Below are 20,300 nucleotides of genomic sequence, written 5' to 3' on the forward strand. Positions count from 1 at the left end.
ATATATACACCCTTGTGCAAATTAATTGAAACAAACTCAATAAATTCAGAAAACTAAGAGAAAATGCTATTTTATTTAAATTTATACAAACTCAAAAATTTTTAGTTCATAATATGATCTCCACGACACTTTATTAACATTTGGACACGATTCGGCATGGATTCCACTAATTTTTTACAGTCATTTATTATATTTGTGTCCTTGTACCACACATGAATTAACGCCGTGATTAGCTTCTCCATAGTTGTACAGTCCATATTTAATAGGCGATTCTTGCATATGGACCAGAGATTCTCAATTGGGTTGATATCCGGAGAGTTCCCTGGCCATTCCAACGTCTCAATTTGATTCTCAGACATGAATTTCTTGACAATTTTGGACATATGGCAAGTAGCTAAATCCTGTTGAAATATCCCTGTTCCATCAGGGTATCGTTTCTTCAACTCTGGAACAACTTATTTTCCCGGAATAGTAATGTACTGCTCAGAACGCATCATACCGTCAATAGGCTGCAAAGGTCCAACCCCATTGTAACCGAAACATCCCCAAAACATCTTCTTTAAAAAACACGAAAAAAAAAGTTTGTTTCAATTAATTTGCACAAGGGTGTATATTAAAATTAATTTTATTTAAAAAGTTTCGTTGAATTTTCGTTTAATAAAATATCAATTAGCAATTTTGTATAATATACTACAGTTCCAATATTTTTTAAAGCGTTTAAATGTAATAAAACGCATCTCACAAATTAATGAATATTTTTAAAATAAAAGCTGACATTACTATATCATTTTTAATGCGGATATTATTTTCTAAATTTCGCTCAGTTCTGAATGAAAAGACTTCTCGTTTATTCAAAGCTCGGATCTAGTCTCTATGCTTTAATTATGAATTCATATAGCTTCAAAATAAATTTTACTTAAACCTACTCCCAGAGAATGTTCTCAATTGTCTCCCGAGATGAAAATTCGCAGTAAGTTGCCCAAATTAAAGTTTAAAACGAATATGCATTTACATAGTTCCATTATTTCTTACTTTTTTTTCATAGAATACAAAATCGGATTAAGATTTGCATTAAAGATACGAAATAATTTTTTTTAATAAAAAAATATCACTAAACAACACGCTATCCCTATAAATATACATAACTTCATTCATATTCATGAGGAAGCCTTCATTTGTATTGTTACGGTAGATATATGTCAGCCATGTTTTGTCTTCTATTTTATGTTCGGAATACGGGGCTTGATTTCATGAGTACAACGTAAAAATCTTTTTGAATTTCTCTCACGATCGGTGCTAGTGCATCTTGTATTCCATCGCTAAGACTTCCTAGAACACATGTGTGTATGTGTTTGAAAAAAAAATGGCGAAAAAAAGATGTGTCCCTTCTGATTGAAGATGTTGTTCTATGATCGTTCTTTATTTCATTCTTGGTTGCGCAGAGTATAATATGATTTTATACCGCAAGGCCTGTCTTCTTCTTTTTTTCTTTCTTTACCTCAGACGTGATATGATTTTGCCTCTTTTTTTCCCCTGAAAGATAACTGTAACTTTCTTCCCGTTATTTACTGTTCTGATTAATCATTAGTTCAAGAAAGTGTTCGGTTGCTGTGCAGTATATGATATATATATTCTGTTCTAGGTCGACTGGTGTACATTTGTTTGCAGGTTATATTCCTATTTTGAGTTCTTTTAAATTTATGGAACAACTGTTTTCTCTCCTGATGTAGAGTACAAGATGTCCTGATTCTCACGCAAAGTTTGAATTTGTGCTCTAAAATGTTACCAACGAAGGAAAAAGGGCGACATAATATAAATGAAGCGCTACATGGAAAAATAATTCATTTTGAGATTCGTTTTGGTCTTAAAATCCAGGAAATTTCCTGGTCCTGTATTCTCCGTGTGATTGAACAGAATCAACTGCACATGTCATGTGATTATCACAGAAATATTAATATGAATTTATGTCGCTATGTCTGTCTCCATTTTTTCTTCCTTCTCTGCCTCAGACGTGATATGATTTTGCCTCTATTTTTTCCTGAAGGATAACTGTAACTTTCTTCCCCTTATTTGCTGTTCTGATTTCTCATTAGTTCAAGAAACTGTTCGGTTGATACACAATATATGTAATATATATTTTGTTTTAGGTTTCCACTGTTTTGCATTTTGTTGTGAGTATCGACTGTGTATTATTATTTCTTTTCTTTTTTTTTAAATTTATATGGCAGTTGCTTTTTCTCTGAATCTTACGCAAGGTTTGAATTTTGTGACATAAGATGTACTTTAAAAGCAGAGCTAATCTTTCATGGTTGAGCTTCATGAGACTCATTTTGAGCTTTGTATCATTTCTTGGTTCTGTATTTTCTCGTTTGAATTATCTGAAAATCCACTAGATCATGTGACTATCCATTTTTCTTAGATCATATGATTGTCTTTTTTTCCTTGTTCCTGACGCGTGATATGAGTTTCCCTCTCTTTCTGGAAATATAACTATAACTAACTTACCGATAATTTTTCGTTCTGATAAATCATTAGTTTAAGAAAGTGCTCAGTTGCTGTGCACCTGCAAGTGACGTAGTGTAGGTATCTCGATCCTGATTGGTTGTTGAAACGTGGCATTTGTTTAAGTTAGCAACTCTTCTTTTCATTATATTTCGAGTAAACCCAGCTCGTCATTCGTCGGTTCTCTTAAATGATACATTCTATGTTCTAATACAAAGATTCTTTTATAAAGATTTCAATTCTTTCACTATATATTTCTTACTCAACACAAAGATAGACATGAAGCTATGTAGAACATAAACAAACCAATTATGCATCGAGGTTGCCAGGTATACAAAACAAAAATATATCTCGGCTTCAATAAAACACATAAACGAAAAATAAATATAAGTTAAATAAAAGACTTAGAAGAGAAAGAAGTATATTTCAATAAATTCGATATATGATACGGCACTATTTTGAATTAACTTCTCGTTAATTAACATTCTAACTTATGTGGAGAAACTTAGCTCAAATCTAACACGCCATTTTGCTTATAAACGATCAGCTGGCGCTGACGTCATAAGTCACATGTGTGGGTATTTTTGATCTTCTTCTTCTTGAAGTACAAGTGCCCAATAATCGTATCTTATTTGTGATTCATATGTTTTACTTGTTCTTGTGGTGTATATTCTTATTTTGTGTTGTTTAGATTTATGTGATGGTTATTTTTTTGCTTGATGTAAAGCAAAAACATACCATATCTCTAGAAAATTTTAAATTTTGCACCAAGTGTGCTTAAAAATGCTGCCAGAGATAAGAAAAGATAAAGTGACAGCTAATAATTGAGAGATTCAAAAAATGGGGCGGTACACAAAGAACAAATCCTCTTGTTCATCGCTGTATCATTATTTTGAACATCATTATGTTGTTTTATGGTTCTATCATCATCCTTTTTAGTGATAAAAATTGACCTCCCAGATCATGCCATTTACCTTAGATTGTTTTGAATTTATATCGCAATTTACGTCCTCTTCTATTTTTCTCAAAAAATGTGTTTAGTTGTGTATTGTTTTAGTAAATTATTATTATTAAAACGTTGGGAAAAAATTAGTGTTTAATAATATGTTAATTTAATTGCATTGTTTCTCTCTTTTTTTTGTTTCAGTCTTTGATTTCGATAATGTATTGCGTTATCAACTATGTGAAACAACAGTATGTAGCAACAGTTTATAAATGGTGCAAATGTAATTAGCATTTACAAGCAAAATTTAATGTATTAAATGCAATAGGGAAAATACATTTATTGAGTTATTAAAATAAATAATGTAAATATAATTATGTAAATTAGGTAGCCATAGTGGTAATGTTAGTTCAGTTATGTGAATTCCAACCACTCTCTTGATTATAATTATGTTATTTATTCAATGAATACATTTCCATTCCCGTAAATGCATGAAATATAATCATTGCAAAAAGATTTCATAATTTATGAACATGAATTATTATTTTTTTAAGTAACTGATGTTTGTTCTCTTGTTTGGTTGGAGAGATTTGTTTTCCAATTTTTTTTTCATGAATTTGTAATTGCATTGATTATATCCGGGAAATAAATGACTTTTAGATTTAATGATAATCACGCAATATTTGTTCGTGATCACTTAAACTGATCCGGTTATTAATTTTCATTATTACATTGTACAAAGATGAAAGAAATACTTTTTTTAATCTTAGCATTGCATTAGCATTGTATTTGAAAATCTAATGCATTTGTGATATTAAAATTATATTCTGTAATGTGCCAGTATACTTTTAATTTAAGGAAATATTTTGACTCAAACCAATATTTTGCGTTATTTTATTTGGCGTTGTACATTTACTGTTATTTTTTTACCTGCCTATTTTCTATCTAATTTAAAAACTAACCTTCGTGGAGTACTTATTGGTGGAACTAACCGTCATTTGCGTTACAGGGAGATGAAAACCACAAAAACCTATCACGGTTATCCAACGGCATGGAGATTCTAACTCATGATGTGTCTACCACTAAGGATATTTTATCACAACAATGTGGTCAGTGCGAGTTGATAGCAGAATTCTTATCGGTCAGCTAATGCTGGGATTCGAATTTAGGTCACCTCATTAAGAGGCGATTGCCCTATCCCTATTGCCAGCGCTGTTTTTACCAGCCTATTGTAAATAATTGAAGACCAACCTGCAACAATTTTTAAAAAATAGTAAAAATGCAGTTTATCTATTCTTTAAGTTTAAGAGAAAGAGGCAAATTCCTATTTAATTCAAAATCATCATCTTAAGATTCTGAAAACGTTTCTGCCTTATTGAATGAAAAATTAGAATATTTTATACCGTCAAAATATTTAGACTAATTTTTATTTTTTTTTAAAATATTATTTTTAATGCATGTATATTTCTTAAAAAAATATTTTTTTTACGAATTATAGTATATTTTTCTGAAAATTAACAAACTTTCAACAAACCTGATATTAAAATATTTTATTAAAAATTAACGAAGTGTTAAATAAAATAGTTATAGTTTATTTCACATTACTTCTAAACATTTGCCCAAACCTCTCTATTATCTCTAATTTTCTTTTATAAAAACTTTTTCAGCAGTCTTTCCTATTAGATGTTACAAACAATTTTATTCGAGCATTAAGTAAATGTTCTTTTTAGGCCTAAAAAAATTATCATTTTCATTTTATGAGTACAAGCGTAACTAAATAATAAAAATTCTCTTAAAACCTTTCTAAATCTACTCCAAGCAAAAATAAATGCAATCGGAGCATAACATAAAAATAAGGCGGAGAATATCAATGCATTCATTCCAATCTACCTCCTTTCAGGCGGCGCTTGAAACCTCTTTACTTTTTTTCTCATCAGAAGAAAATTGCTGGCTGTAAACTAGAGTAATAGAAGGTCCATTCTATGTACTTCATTTCTCGACGGGATATTAAAGAAGGGTTTTTTCGAGTTAACGAAATTTTTACAGGTCAAAGAAGTCGTGAAAAGGCTAACGGCTTCTGGACTGGCTGAGTAGGATATAAAGCTTTAATTAGAGCCTACACATCCAATAAGGCAATTAGTCTTAAACAGGGAAGGGTGCACCGTAAATATTTGTGAGTTATAATAAAGTTCTTTTGTTCTGTGCGTGCTTTGCTTTCGTATGGTGCTGCAGCTGATAATCGTATACGAGATTTTATGTAAGAATATATATTTTAGCTTCTGAGCATTTCTTTTAATTTGTTCAGTTACTTGGTTCTTACAAAAAGCTGAAATGCTGCATTTAAAAGAAATTGTTTTAAATTTTTCAAAAGAAACTAATGTTAAAATATTATGTAGAAGGTATGTCATCAGCATTGGCACGAGAGCCCTTTGTGAGCCTGGGCCTTCCTCAGAAGCTTTTCCTATTATTCTGCCCTTCTCCCAGCAATTGATTTCCAGTTCTTTACTTTTAGGATGGTAAAATCCTCATCCACACAGTCTTTCCATCTCTTTTTGGGCCATCCTCTTGGCCTTTTATTAGGAGGGGGTTGCATTAAAGACTCTTAATGCTGTTCGTTCTGGTCTCATTCTCACTACATGCCCAGTCAATCTTATTCTATTTAGTTTAATAGATTTAATGATATCATCACTATTAAAGATCTTATATATTTCGAAATTATATATTTTTCCTCTAGTTGTTTTTATCGAGGATAACGCCAAAGATGGTTCGTAGGACCTTCCTTTCGAAGGTTGCTAATAACATCTCTTCCCTTTTTGTTAGAGTCCATGTCTCTGAAGCATAAGTCAAAACTGACTTGATTAATACCTTATAAAGTAAAATCTTCGTCTTTCTTTTTATTAAGTGAGATTTCAATAATGGTCTTAAACCATAGAAGCAGTGATTATTCCTTTTCTGATTTCAGGATTAATGTCATTTTGATAGTTTATTTCTGATCCTAGATAAGTAAAAATTTTTACAGATTTCAAATTTAAAAGAATCTATTTCACACAATTTGGGGATGGTTTCCATTGTACCACAATACACATATTTTGTTTTCTCTACATTCACTCTTGTGTTGACCGATTATATGACAAGCTCCTTTTTTTATTTTATTTTTTATAACCGGCCTTGAACAGTCGACCCAATTCTGAGCTTACGACTATCAATGTTCAACTTCGCATACTTGTAGTTTTGATGGCATCATAAAAATGAAACTTGGTTTTACAAAGTTTAAACATTATGAAATTTAACTAATCGAGCCATTTACTTTTTGAAAAATATTAGTGAATGTTTTCTAATGTTATAATTTTAATGAAAATAAAGTGGTAGGTGACATAGTGTTTACTTAAATGTATAAGTAACCTCCACGATGGATGTTTTCAAAAATAAAGCAGTATAATATAATTTTGAAACAAACACGTCGTTTCAAGTAGTTGAGGATATAAAACCTACATTAAAACTATTAGAAAGCTTACTTACCACAAGCTTACTTACCACAAACATCTGAAAGCTAAATTACTGTTACTTTCCATAAAAACTGCACTGTAAAAAACAAATGCTCAAATTTCACAAAACTTACTTCGTTTTTGACGAAAACGTTTTCTGATATATGCTCCGAGCAATAATTTCGTCAAAGTGGCGAAAAGACTATCATCACTTCTTTGAGGAAATAAATTTCGTTAAAATTAAAGAAATATTTCGTCATTCTATTTTTTCTCCCTCCCCGCCCCCAAAAAAACTCATATCACCTAATGTAGCGGGATTCAAACCCGGGATCTACCGTGTTCGTGGCAACCTCCTTGACTTTATCACTTTATTTTTGATCGTCTAGTCTTCATTCTAATTTAGTCATTCAAGTTAACAATCTCCAACAATGCTCTGTGATGAGGTTCCGAGTTAAGGAAACATTTTTGTCATATATTTGAGAGTTCGCGTTTTGTCTTAAATCAAGTGATTTCGTGACAAAATTATTCTTAAAATTAACGAAAAATAGCTCAAAGACTTCAAAAGTGTGAGCTATTTTTATTTCTGAGAGTGTGATAAAATTATAAAGTAACAGTATATTAAAATTATACAAATTTGTATCATTTATTGCATATGCGTTGACTTTATAATCATGTGCTATTCTCTAAATAAAAAGTGATAATAATCCGTTGTTTAACAGCTGACATGCAGATCAATGTCTTTGCCTATTCTGGATTTGCTCAGACAGGTCTGGCGTCTGTCTACGCTTCCCATTATATAGCACGCAATCAGGATATATAGCCCCGCCATAAACAACGCTTTGAGATGCATCTCTGCTTGCTCAAAGGCAAAACGAAAACCTCAGGTTTTTCGTCTGAAATCGGATGCACTTACTGTTCAATCTCAAAGTAATATCCTTAAAAATCATTTTAGCATTTAGTAGGGGAAATTATATGTTAGCAAAATCATTGAGCAGGAAATATATAAAAAACAAATTAATGATTTTAAAAATAATTTTATTAAAATGAAAGCACAAAAGAATTAAGTCATACCTACAGGATTAGCCGAATAGTTGTATAACTTTGATCTATTGATCAGATTTTTACTTACTGAAAATTAAAATATGCCAATTTAATTTGTTCATACGATGATTTAGAGTTACTAAATCAGACATTTTCACAAAAATCACACCTTTTCTTCACGTATTTAAATTTTTCATATTTAAAACAATGGGAGAGTTATTCGCAATATAGTAAATGTTACCCCAGTATTTTAGCTAGAAAAATTATAAAAAGTTTTGACCCTTTTTTCGTTATCCAAATCTGCAACTATTAAATTGCTAATAAAAAAATCGCAACTATAAAACTCGCTTATTTAAAGTTGATTTCAGGCAAATTATATTTTCTTATAAATTATTTAACCCAATTTAATTTAATAATGATCTTAATTTTTATAGAATCTGAAGTTTTAGAATACTGCTTTTTAGAGTATGCAAATTTAAATTAGAAGTTTAAAAATTCTAACAGAATCAAATTCTAACGGAGAAATTAAAATAGAAAATTATGACTTTTTGAAAATATATTACTGTAAAACCGATTTATTTCAAATTTTCAATTTTGACAATTACAATTAAATTGTTTAAGATAGTACAAAAATTTAATAATCTTATGATTCAAAAAATTTCGAGGATGATGAAGAGTGTATTCTTTATATTCTAAAATTAACTAACATATTAAAAAACAATCCCTGAACTCATTAAGATTTCATCTTAATACTTTAAAATCCAATCACTTTTTTTTAATTCACTATATACTATTGATGCCATTTTGTTTTGTGCTTGGACAGGTTTGGTTGTAGAAGTTAGTTTTCCCTCTTCCATAGTGCTCTTGCTCTGAAAACGCATTTACAGCACCTGAACTGAAATTGAGTAACAAAAAATTCAATTTGCTAGAACAAATCTATTTGTGGTTCAATTACACAACTAAAACTGGTTGTAACTAAAATTAATGTTATGTTACTATTAATTTATTGTTAAAACTTCCAGTTTCAATACAATAATCTACATATCTTTAAATGAATGATTGAATGTGAAGCATCAAATACTTTTCTCCCAAGAATTAATTTTAATCGCGATTGTTGTTTTGATTCTTTATCAGTTTTATCGTGTTAACTTGTAACGTTATATCGTTTTGCACTCTACTGCCGATTCCCCAATAATCTACTCAGCTCTCATTTCAAAATAGGATTTTCAGCAAACATAGTGCAAAAATTAAGACAAATCAAAAATTTTGTACGTTACAATTTTTTAAAATCATATTTATATTACCATCTATTTTCAATTTTTATATCTTTTTTAATATTTTTAGTTAATTAAATGTAATAAATTTAAAGTTCCTGTTCCATGCATATGATATTATTCTACTCGTATAAATTTTTGCGTTTTAATAGTTTTAAATATAATTCGTACATATTTTAAGGGACAAATTTATCTTTCACAATTTTTAGTATTTACACTGATTTATGCATATTAAATACTTTCAAAAATAATAATAACAAAACATAAATACGTATATGGTTTTATTTTTGCATATTAAAACAAATATGCTTTTTTGAAAAGTATTTTATATTGGTTCTGTTTTTGTATGTGCTACTCAATGCCCTACACTTTTAAAAATGTATATTTTCTGTTTATGAAGCATCCCGTAAGGAAAAAGAAAAAAAAAAAGAAAAATTGTGAATGACTTTTAATTCTTGTACATAATTCAAGTTCCTACATCAAATAACTCTGAATTATAAAAATAATAGCAACTTAACATTTTGTATGATTACAAGCAAAACAATTTTTGGTGAAAGAGTAGTACTATATGATAAGGGCATTTTTGGTTAAAAAAAAACACCATTTCTGGTTATAAAATCCAAAATATACGATATTTAAAGCACTCATTTTTCAATTTTTCTGTTCATATGGTAACGGTTTATCAAACATTATGGTTTTCGAAATTATAGTTCTTATTACTACACCTTTTATCAAAGATACAGAACTGAAAAATAAGTTTTACCTATTAAATCGTTTTTATATCGTGCTCTAAGTTATCGGGTCAAAGTTATCGAATTTTACATTTACCAAACTTTATCAAACATTCTGAAACCATATTTTAATTTTACCAAAATCATTACGAAAGCGCTTCGGTAAGAATTATCCAGCTTTTCAATGTTTCCATCGAACCAGAAAAAAGGTATATTTTTGTAGTTTTTACCATACTTTTTCTTCTTGTAGTTCCCGGCTGTGTTATCACGTGTTTCCTTAACAGTATTAAATAATCAAGCGTAGATAGTCCCACTAATTTATAACATATCAAAGAACCCTGAAATATATTGGCTAAAAGTCAATATATAGACTCCAATATTTGCAAAGTGCTATTATTTTTAGAACATTTATATTATTGACGTTCAATATTAATTTTTAAACAATTAGCAATTGACGTGTTTTATAAAAAGTAAAATCAGATAATTCACAGGTATGAATTGCTTTATCAAATGCCAAATATATGAAACACAAACAATTAAAATTTAGGCTTCAATAATCTCAAAAAAAACAATATAAATGCCAAAAATAATCAACACTAATAATAAAAAATCGATATTTTACGTTATTGAATTTCAAACAATGAGTCATGTGTTTTGTTGAATTAATTTAAAATAGCAGTTCTCAGAAGATTATATTTTATCAATCGACAATAAATATGAAATATTACGTCTTGAAATCAGTATTAACAATATAATTTTAGCGAAGTAAAAAAATTGTAAATTGTTTTGTAATTATAAATTGTAAAAAACAATTGTATTAAGAATAACCTATCGTATTAAGAATAACTAATTGTATTAAGAATAAACAATTGTATATTAAGAAATTACCAGTTTATTTAAATAAAACATAAAAAAGCAATTTTTTCTAATTATTTCCAATATAATATATTAAAGCATTTTATAAGATTTTAAAACTGTTTTGCTAATATTACAAAGGAAAGCGTACAGTGCACAGCTAATGTATGTAGTGCATTATGTTTGCGTAATGTGTTTAGTACATCATACATATATTTTCTATATAAATTCAAATTACGTCGGAAAATATTAATATTATAAACGTATCTACATTCATACTTGAATAAGACATTATAATAATTTAATCATCTACATGTTACTACATAATTTAAAGCTATGAAAAATTTCACTGTCTGAAACATAAAAACTCGATTAACTCTTAGTCGAATTTCTCTCTAATGTCATTCACAGTCTGTCAGTTATGGATAGTGCATTAACGAACGATATTAAATTTGAATAAAAAGGATTTTTTTTGTCGATAATGTTCGCAATTTACATATTCATCTTCATCTGAAAAGACTATCCATCTTCTTTAGGTGTGTTATAGTGAGCCATATTGGAAAGATATGTTTCACTTTAAGGAAGCATGATTAATACTCATAAAATCATGTGAATAAGCTGTTTCTGATTTATGTACTGTACTGGAAAGTTCAAAATAGGCTAAAATGCCATGACTTTTAATGTTATTATAATGCCTAGCGCTGTAAATAAGTTACAGAAATTTATTCGATTATTTAAAATATGATCCGAATGAGTTCCGATTTATCTTACTTAAAATTATTTAATTTGGTCCAACTAATTCTTTTTATTCTTTATATAGTGAAATGCCATATTTTTCTTTCAAAAGTAACATTTTGACCAAACCTTTCCTTAGTATCGTTTCCTGGCGGGTACTTTACTAAATTTCTGAGATTCCCATTTTACTAGATTCCGTAACACAGCTGATTAACTTGTTATTGTTCTAAAAGGATAGAAGACTATAGATTTCCATCTTTCTTTCCTCGCCCTTAATGTATAACATACCACTCTAAAGCAGCTTAAATTAATCTTTTATCAGAATAAAAAATATACACTGAGTGGCCAAATTATTATGACCACCCCTTCAGTACGCTGTTGGGCCACCTTTTGCGCGTATTACTGCCTTAATTCGTCTGGGCATGGATTCTATGAGATGTTGGTGGGTGGTAGAAGGTATGCCAGACCATGCTTGCTGAACTGCACTTGCCAATTCCTGCAAATTTGATGGTACTGGATCCATCTGTCTGAGCGCCCGTTCAATTTCATTCCACAAATTCTCAATTGGATTGAGATCTGGGGATTGTGCTGGCCAACGAAGCAAGTTAACTTCTCCGTCATGCTCTTCGAACCATTTGAGGGCAATGCCAGCTTTATGACAAGGAGCGTTGTCCTGCTGGAAGTATCCATCCCCGCCAGAGTACACCATTGACATAAACGGATGTACTTGATCTGCGATGATACTTAAATATCCTTGGGCATTAAGTCGTTGTGGTACAGAAATTAAAGGACCCATACAATACCAAGAGAACATTCCCCATACCATAACGTTGCCACAACCAGCTTGAAGTGTCGTGGCAATGCAGTTGGGGTCCATGCTTTCGTGCTGTTTTCTCCATATTCTCATCCTGCCATCTGCGCGATGCATTTGAAATCGTGATTCAACGGACCACTTGACCCTCTTCCAGTCATCTACTGTCCAATGTTTGTGCTCCTTTGCAAATTGGAGACGTCTGCGCTTATTTAAAGCAGACAGTAGAGGTATACGAACAGGTCGTCTGCTTCCATACACTATACGGCGCAATGTGCGCTGAACAGTCCGTTCAGAGACGTTCACAGTCGCTCCTTGATTAAGATCACTTGCAATTTGTCGCACTGTTGCTGTCCTGTTGTGCTGCACAACCCTGGCCAGCCTTCTCTCTGATCGAGCATTCAGTACCCTGTGACGACCACAAGTCTGACGTTGAGACCCGGTTTTTTGCTTGATTGTCCATTCTTTGTACATATTAACAACTGCTGCTCTAGAACACTTCACAAGTGCAGCCGTTTTGCTGATACTCGTTCCGACACATCTCACACCCACAATCATTCCACGTTGAAATTCAGTTAAACCACTTTTCTTTCCCATATCTGAGCAAGCAATACAGTATAACTGATGACTCATTTGTCCAGCATTCCCGTGTTATAGTTATCTTGCCCTCTAACGGCAGCGCTGTGACGCAATAACTCATTTGCATAAAACTTTGAGGTGGTCATAATAATTTGGCCACTCAGTGTATATATTTAATATGAATATCATTTTGTAAGAAATTCGTCATGGGAATAAATTTAAAATTTTTTTTAACTAGTTAAAAACTTTTTAAAAACCAAAATTTAATTGGATTGAAAGCTCAATTAGTAGTGTTCCAAAAATAAATTGCATGTATACCGAAGATATTTTTCTTATTTCAGTATGATTTGTCCTTTAATATGCTAGAAGCTCTTAATAACTGCCTTGATTATTAAGTCAATTAGTGCAGACGATAATTTTAAGTTACGAAATCGGAAACAAAAACGTTCTTTTTCTGAATAAGCATACCTATTTCTATTTCTGGACGGATTTGGTTTCTGACCACCAAAGTATAGGGGTTGGCCGCAATTTGGGAAATATGGTTTCAATAATTCGTTAAGGAGAGTGGTCCAAAGTTTGGACCCTTTAATGTTAATTTTACTTTTTGCCTATTTAGCCATATATGTCGAGAACTTCTTAAGCGAATTGAAACATTTTTGCAAACAATTATAAATTGCATATATCCAAATATAATTCCATGCAAAAAAATAACTGTTAGTAAATATTCATCATTTATTATTTTGTTTCATATTAGTCGAAACAAATTTTAATTATTAGATATACAATTTTTCACATAATTTTAAAGAATGCAATTTTACACGGTAAAATACAAAATTTTTGTGAAAAATCAGTCGAATAGTTTCTGAGATGTCGGCTTTTTGAAATACGACAGGAGACTTCCGCACACTACTGTACATGTTTAAAATGTATACACGTTTATATTATGTTACGAGCTTAACATTCATATCTATATTACTTGTATATAAAACGCTAATACGTATGTATCAATAAAGCCGATGATATTTCTTTTCTCGCGTTGACAACAGTTTTCATTTTTATTTGATAGGCTTCGGCGCGCAAGAGCACGTAGTGAACATCATATGGCTAATCTATACTATATAAAACGCTAATACGAATTAATTGATATGCTTCGGCGCGCAAGAGCACATAGTGAGCATATCATATGTCTAATCGGGTGAATTCTCACCGAATTACCAAAAAAATTCTCACAAAATTATCTTCATCGAAACCGATGCTTTACATCCGGCATTCAGTACTATTTCATATTGTTTTACAACACATGGTTTGAGCCCTCTGGTGGGAAAGACTTTAAAACAAAGCTTACAACAGTTACTTTTCTCAACAACTGAAATTTAGAATAGTGTGATTAAGAAAAATATGTGAACTGTTTGCAATTTCAAATTAATATTGAAATGCACAGGTTTAAAATTTTCTACAGTGAAAAGTTTTCGGAACTTCAGTGTTCAAAAAAGTATACAAAAGCTAGACGTTAAGAAGGTATCCAATGAGCGAGCAAAGAGAGCATCGGATTGCGAAGCAATCCGAAATGAACTGCGAAAGCAGTTTCGGGAGTTGGCGAGCACCAGCGAGCAGGGGGCGAAGCCTCCTAGTCATATTTAATTCTACTTATTGAATTTTTAAACTAAAAATAATAATAAAATGCAGTTTTGATTCTTAACTATACAATTTCAATCATGCTGCGTTTTTTATCATGAAATAAATTTTATGAAATATGGTCTTTTATACCGTGGAATATAGAAAGCTTTAGCTTCTTCATTCCCATTCATTTCAAGCTTTTATATCTCAATTTAGATAAAAATAGAGATTCATTTTGACCGCAGAGTTGAGTAGTTTGCGTGATAAACAAAAGTCATTTTTTTAGATGCGCTTTTCATATTGCCAAGCATTTTAAACTACAATAACTGACTGAACAATAAAATGAGTTGGTGAATCTCTATTGCTTGGCTCCCATTTTCTTTCACCACGCCAATGACTGGCATAAATAACTCAAAGTATTACGTCACGTGTGAGTGAAAGGTAGTATTTTCCGCCAAGGTAGAGGATAAAAGTCCTTTATATTCTTCCTCATACAAAACAAAAAAGATGGCGGAGGATTTACCTTTTTCGATTTTTTTTTTCCTTGCCTAAAAATAGGGATTCGAAATGAAATGAAAATGGTTCTCCATCCGAAAAGCCATGATAGTGGTTGAAATAATCGACCTCTTCTAATGTCTCCCTCCCCATCTAAAAGAAAGAAAGAAATCGAATTTTTCTTTTGTGAGTTCCTTCTCACGAAAAACCGCTATTTCGTGTCGTCTTCTCGCACTCCTGCTCCCCACTGCAGAACTATTCTCTCACAGCACGTCGTCTGCATTTTCAGTTCTTTTCTTGCTGTCTTTTCCTCAAGCGGAATTTTCCCAGTAGAATGTGCAACCTGCACGTTTCACTGGAGCCGATTTGGAAATTTTTAGTGCACATTTGGATACATTTCCGCTATGATTGTTCGACGTTTTTTATGATCCCGTTAAAAAGAGATAATCATGGTGGCGATGATAGGGAAATGAAGGAAATAAAAAATATAAAAAAAAAACAGTGTCACGCGACTAGAAATTCAGTTTTCCGGAATTGGCACGATTATAGAATAACTTTTCCATGTATTGAACAGTAGAATTTTCCTAAAAGGCCAATGATATTAGAAATGACATCTAATTTTTTTTAAAACAAAAGAAATAACTGGTTGTAATGGTTTTCTTTGGATAAATGCCATAATGCTTTAAAGATATCTTCGACTTATCTTTGTATCAATTATGCTAAAACTTAGAAAGGGAATAAAAAATGTTTAATTTGGATTATTCAGTAATTTTTCAGGAGAATTGAGAAGATAAAAATTTATAATTATTTATTAGCTTCATCAAAGATATTTTTAATTATGAAAAAAGTACAAGTTGACTTTTTTTATAAGTTTCCTAGCTCTAGTACAAACTAAAAAAAAGAGTATGTTCAGAGTTTCCTTTAATTTCTTTTATTAGTTTTTTTAGTTAGTTACTGTTAGTTTTTGTCACGATATTAGAAAGGCTGTGTTTTTCATTGAGCAATTTTGAAAGAAAATAATTTTGAAATGGCTGTGGCTATGAAATATATATTACCTTTCATCATCAGTCTCATTAATGAAATGAGTTTTTTTTTGCTTTAAGTCATCTAAGCTGATATTTTTTATGAAAATTTATAAGAACAGCTCATTATTTTGTCAAATCTGCTAACAACATACATAAATTCATTTTATACAGTCCAAAATTATATACTAAATTATATACTGTCTGTATATGTTACTAATTATTTCATTATTTTTCGTATGTTGTACGTATGCACACATGAGGAGAAAAATAAACTCAGTAAAAAAGTATCTTAAAATCTAACAAAAAAATTGTTAAAACAAATATATTGCTTTTTTCCGTTAATCTCATTAATGAAACAAGTTTAGTTTGGTTTCTCCTTCGCTTTAAATCATCTAAACTTTTATACTTGGTTTTTGTAATGGAGATTTGTAAGAACAGCTCATTCCTTTATTTAAATTGCTGATAGTATACCTTAATTCCTTTTATACTGAAGAATATTATATACTGTATATGTTACTAATTATTTAATTTTTTTTTGCGGATGCGACATAGGGAGGAAGATAAACACAGTTAAAAATTTTCTTTAATAACAAAATAATAACTAAACTGTCTAAATTAATGATGCATTTTAAATAGTATACAAAGTCAATGTCAAATAAGAAATGGTGTATAAATATTTTTCAAGATTTTTAATATTCTCTTCGTTCTCACACTCTGGGTGAGATCAGAATGGTGTCTGAAAAAGTAGAGCAATCGCAAAATTGAGCACGTAAATTAGAATGTGTTCGCCGGTACTTTTTATTGCAATTTAATTTGAGATTTTTTACATAATACGAGCACTCTTCAACATTTTAAAATAACCAAATAAAAATTCAAGAAAGGTGATTCGGGTTATGTCAGGTATTATCCCGATATTTTTATCATTTAACTAGATTTCAGATTCGCTTAACATGGTTTACGTTCGTTATTAAATATGAGGGAGGAGCATAACATGGTGAATATGGTTGGATAAACATAGTTTACATATATTCTTTCCAATGCTGATCTCATTTTCGTTACAAAAGCATTGCCTTGGGATTTCATGACACACTTAAGATTTAAACAGAATTTACTTAGAATGAGTTAGTTTTCATTCGGAATTACTTTTTTATTAAAATATTAATAATAATAATACAACGTAACTTGCATATATTTTCATTTATTTAATTTTTGTCAAACATTATTCCAGAATACTGTAAAAAATTTCGAATCAAGTTACATTTTTCCGTAAAATCCTTTTTTTCCGTAACATTTTTCGAAACAAAAATTCTGAGATATCGTCATTTTTACAGTATTATTATTGTAAGACCACTGAATCACTGTCATAAAATAAATATTACTATAAAAATTACGGTATAAAGTTTTACTGTAAAAATAGATTTTAATGTAAAATGGATTTCACTAATGATACACCCAGGATGCCAGTGCTTTTTACAGTAATTTATCACGGAATTGTTCACAGTATATGCATTTTCTGTTGCCTTAGTTTGTTAAATTAAACCATGTTTCCGTATAATTTTTGCCATGGTATTGTGCAATCAAGCTGAAAATTGCTGCACATTTCTAAATTACTATAGATTAAACAATTCTTTATTTTCTTCTGCAATACGCGGATAAATATACTTTAAAAATTTATGCATATAATTTTTAGTTCTGTGGAATTTTTGTTTGGTATTCGCTCTAATTCTTATGATATTTTCTTTTCAGGTAAGATTTCTTCTGGCCTTTGTTCATTAAACATTTTGTATTTACCTCTTTTACAAGTAAGTGATCCAAAGCATTACAAAATAATTGCCTATCATTGGTCATTTGTAAGAAAAATATATTAAAAACAAAAATGCATTTTTTTAATATAAAAGCTGACAAATTAGAATTAACATTTCCTTGTCATTTTAATTTAATAACAAATAAAAAATAAGTAAAATAAAAAGTACAGATTTCATCTCTAATGATTTGAGTTTGAGTGTTTTTTTTCCAAGGAAGAAAGAATAGATGGTTGGTTAGATTTGTGATATTTTTCCTTAAAAATTTATTTTGGTCAGGTTATTTTGAGTTTCATTTGATAGGCATGTTGTATATAAAGTTTTTTTGCCATACGCAATTTATGTGAAGTAAGAAAAATAAAATAAATACAATTTTTTACTAAAACTGTTTATTTTATTCATTAAAAGAATTTAAAGCCTAAAATATTTATTTTAAATCTTAAATAAATGCTTCGAACTTAAAGGTATAAAGGTCAAAATGCGTAAAAAACTTGTTTGTAATAAGATCATTTCATTATGTTTATTAATTTGCATGAAACATCAATGTTTGGAATAAGCTTAACTTTTTAACTCAATTTTCATTAAAAATATTTCAGTAAAAATTTCAACTAGACAGTAGTTTTCAGTGTAAATAGAAAGTTAATAAATTTATTAATTTTTTATCCACCCTTTGAAACGTAATGTGCAATTATGTAAACATTTATGTATTGGATGTATTTGAAAGAGTTAATGACATCACTCGTGAGTTATCCCATGTAACTGTTAAACCTTTTTCTCAAGATTTGCAAAGGTAAGTAAATTTTAATTTCAATCTCTACCACTTTTGTTATATAAAATAGCTTTTATTGTAAATGTTTTTTAATGCGTTTAAAGTGATTTCTAGCTTATTTTCAAATTCAGTTTCTTATGTTTCGCAAAGCTCTTAGCAAAACTAGTATTCAAATTTTCAAGATATATGGATTATACGATTTTCGCGTACATGAGTTCTTTAAAGTATTAAAAATGAACAAAACTAATTTGGTTGTTTATATTTGCAAAATACTTATAAATAGTGTTGCAGTATAAAATAAAATTGCTTTAAAATCCTCTTCCTTCGTAATACCCTTATTTTTATATAGTTAAATCTCGTTGTTACAAAAACAATTGCATATAATGTATTTTCTTTGTCAATAACATTCTTATCTTTATTTTTAAATACTAAATAAATCACAGGGCTTCCAAAACCATTGGGTAGAAATATTTTCCTTGTGAATAAAATCTTCATTTTTAAATAGTTGAATCACTGCATGTTTCCTGAACCATTGGACAGAAATATTTTCTTTGTAAATAACATCCCTAGTTTTAATTAGTTAAATACAGTGCTTTCAAAAGTATTTTTCTTGAAGTAGTATTTTTAGTATTAGAGAAGTATTTTTCTTGTGAATAACACTGTTATTTTTAAATAGTTAAATCTCAGTGTTTCTAAAATCATTTTGAAGAAATATTTCCTTTGTAAATAACATTCTTATTTTTAAGAAAATAGCAATTTTATTTCTCTCGTTTCTGAATTTTGTGAATTATACTATCACTTAATTATGAAGTATATATGTTAAACTTATTTATAATATAATTTTTATATATAATTTCTAAATTTTAATCTGACTGCATATTTATTTGTTACATTTTTTTTTTTTTAATTTTACATTTCCTACAAAATAATGAAATCGTTTTATTCAATAAATTTTATTGGTTAAAAAAATACCTTTTATAAATAAAATTCCCACTTTTAAATAATGAACTTATTATAATAATTTTTTTTCCATCTGTGTCATGTTACAACAATAAAGTCACAGTTGCATCATAAAAACTTAAGATCTCTATTTTTCGGAAAGTTAGCACGTCAGAATTTTTCTGTCAGTACAAACTTGTAGAGAAAGACTGCATTTTTATTAAATTTGCTTAGAAAATATGTTTTAAAACTAACTTTTGAGCACGTCAGAATTTTTCTGTCTGTACAAACTTGTTGAATAGGATATAGCAGTCGCATGTATATAAAATATGCTTATAAATTATGTTTTACAATAAACTAGTTGGAAAAAAATATCTTTTTTTGTATTTAAGTTTTCGCTTTTTAAAATTTTGTATGTGTATATTGTAAAATGTTGTGAAACAATTATTAGTCACTTAATGGCATTTCTAAGAAATGCAACAAATCGTTTGTAAACCTGACTCCAAAACAATGCTAATTTTATTACTTTGTCAATTAGTTAAAACAATTTTAAAAAACCAGAAAATAGTTATTAATTTTAGATATATTCTATTTCCCTCTCGTTGTGTACTTAAATACTTTTTTGGGTGAAATATCTACATCCTCTCTGATCAAGAACAAAGTCAAAAATATTTTTGTCAATTAAATTATTTGCAAA

The 20,300-nt window shown here is 29.6% G+C and overlaps 1 protein-coding gene across 1 annotated transcript in view; it reads left to right on the plus strand.

Annotated features, from left to right (window-relative positions):
• Nucleotides 1-18,262, plus strand: part of LOC147815875 (uncharacterized) — a 387,319-nt gene extending 369,057 nt beyond the window's left edge. Inside the window, exon 11 of the mRNA XM_087157613.1 lies at nucleotides 17,840-18,262. Within this exon, the coding sequence (XP_087013739.1) occupies nucleotides 17,840-17,869 (30 nt within the window). The 3' untranslated portion in view covers nucleotides 17,870-18,262. The remainder of the gene's footprint in view (nucleotides 1-17,839) is intronic.
• Nucleotides 18,263-20,300: the final 2,038 nt, after the last annotated feature.

Source organism: Parasteatoda tepidariorum, chromosome 2 (genome assembly GCF_982258835.1).
Source record: "Parasteatoda tepidariorum strain Cologne lab strain chromosome 2, Ptep-v5.0, whole genome shotgun sequence".
Lineage (NCBI taxonomy): Eukaryota > Metazoa > Arthropoda > Arachnida > Araneae > Theridiidae > Parasteatoda > Parasteatoda tepidariorum.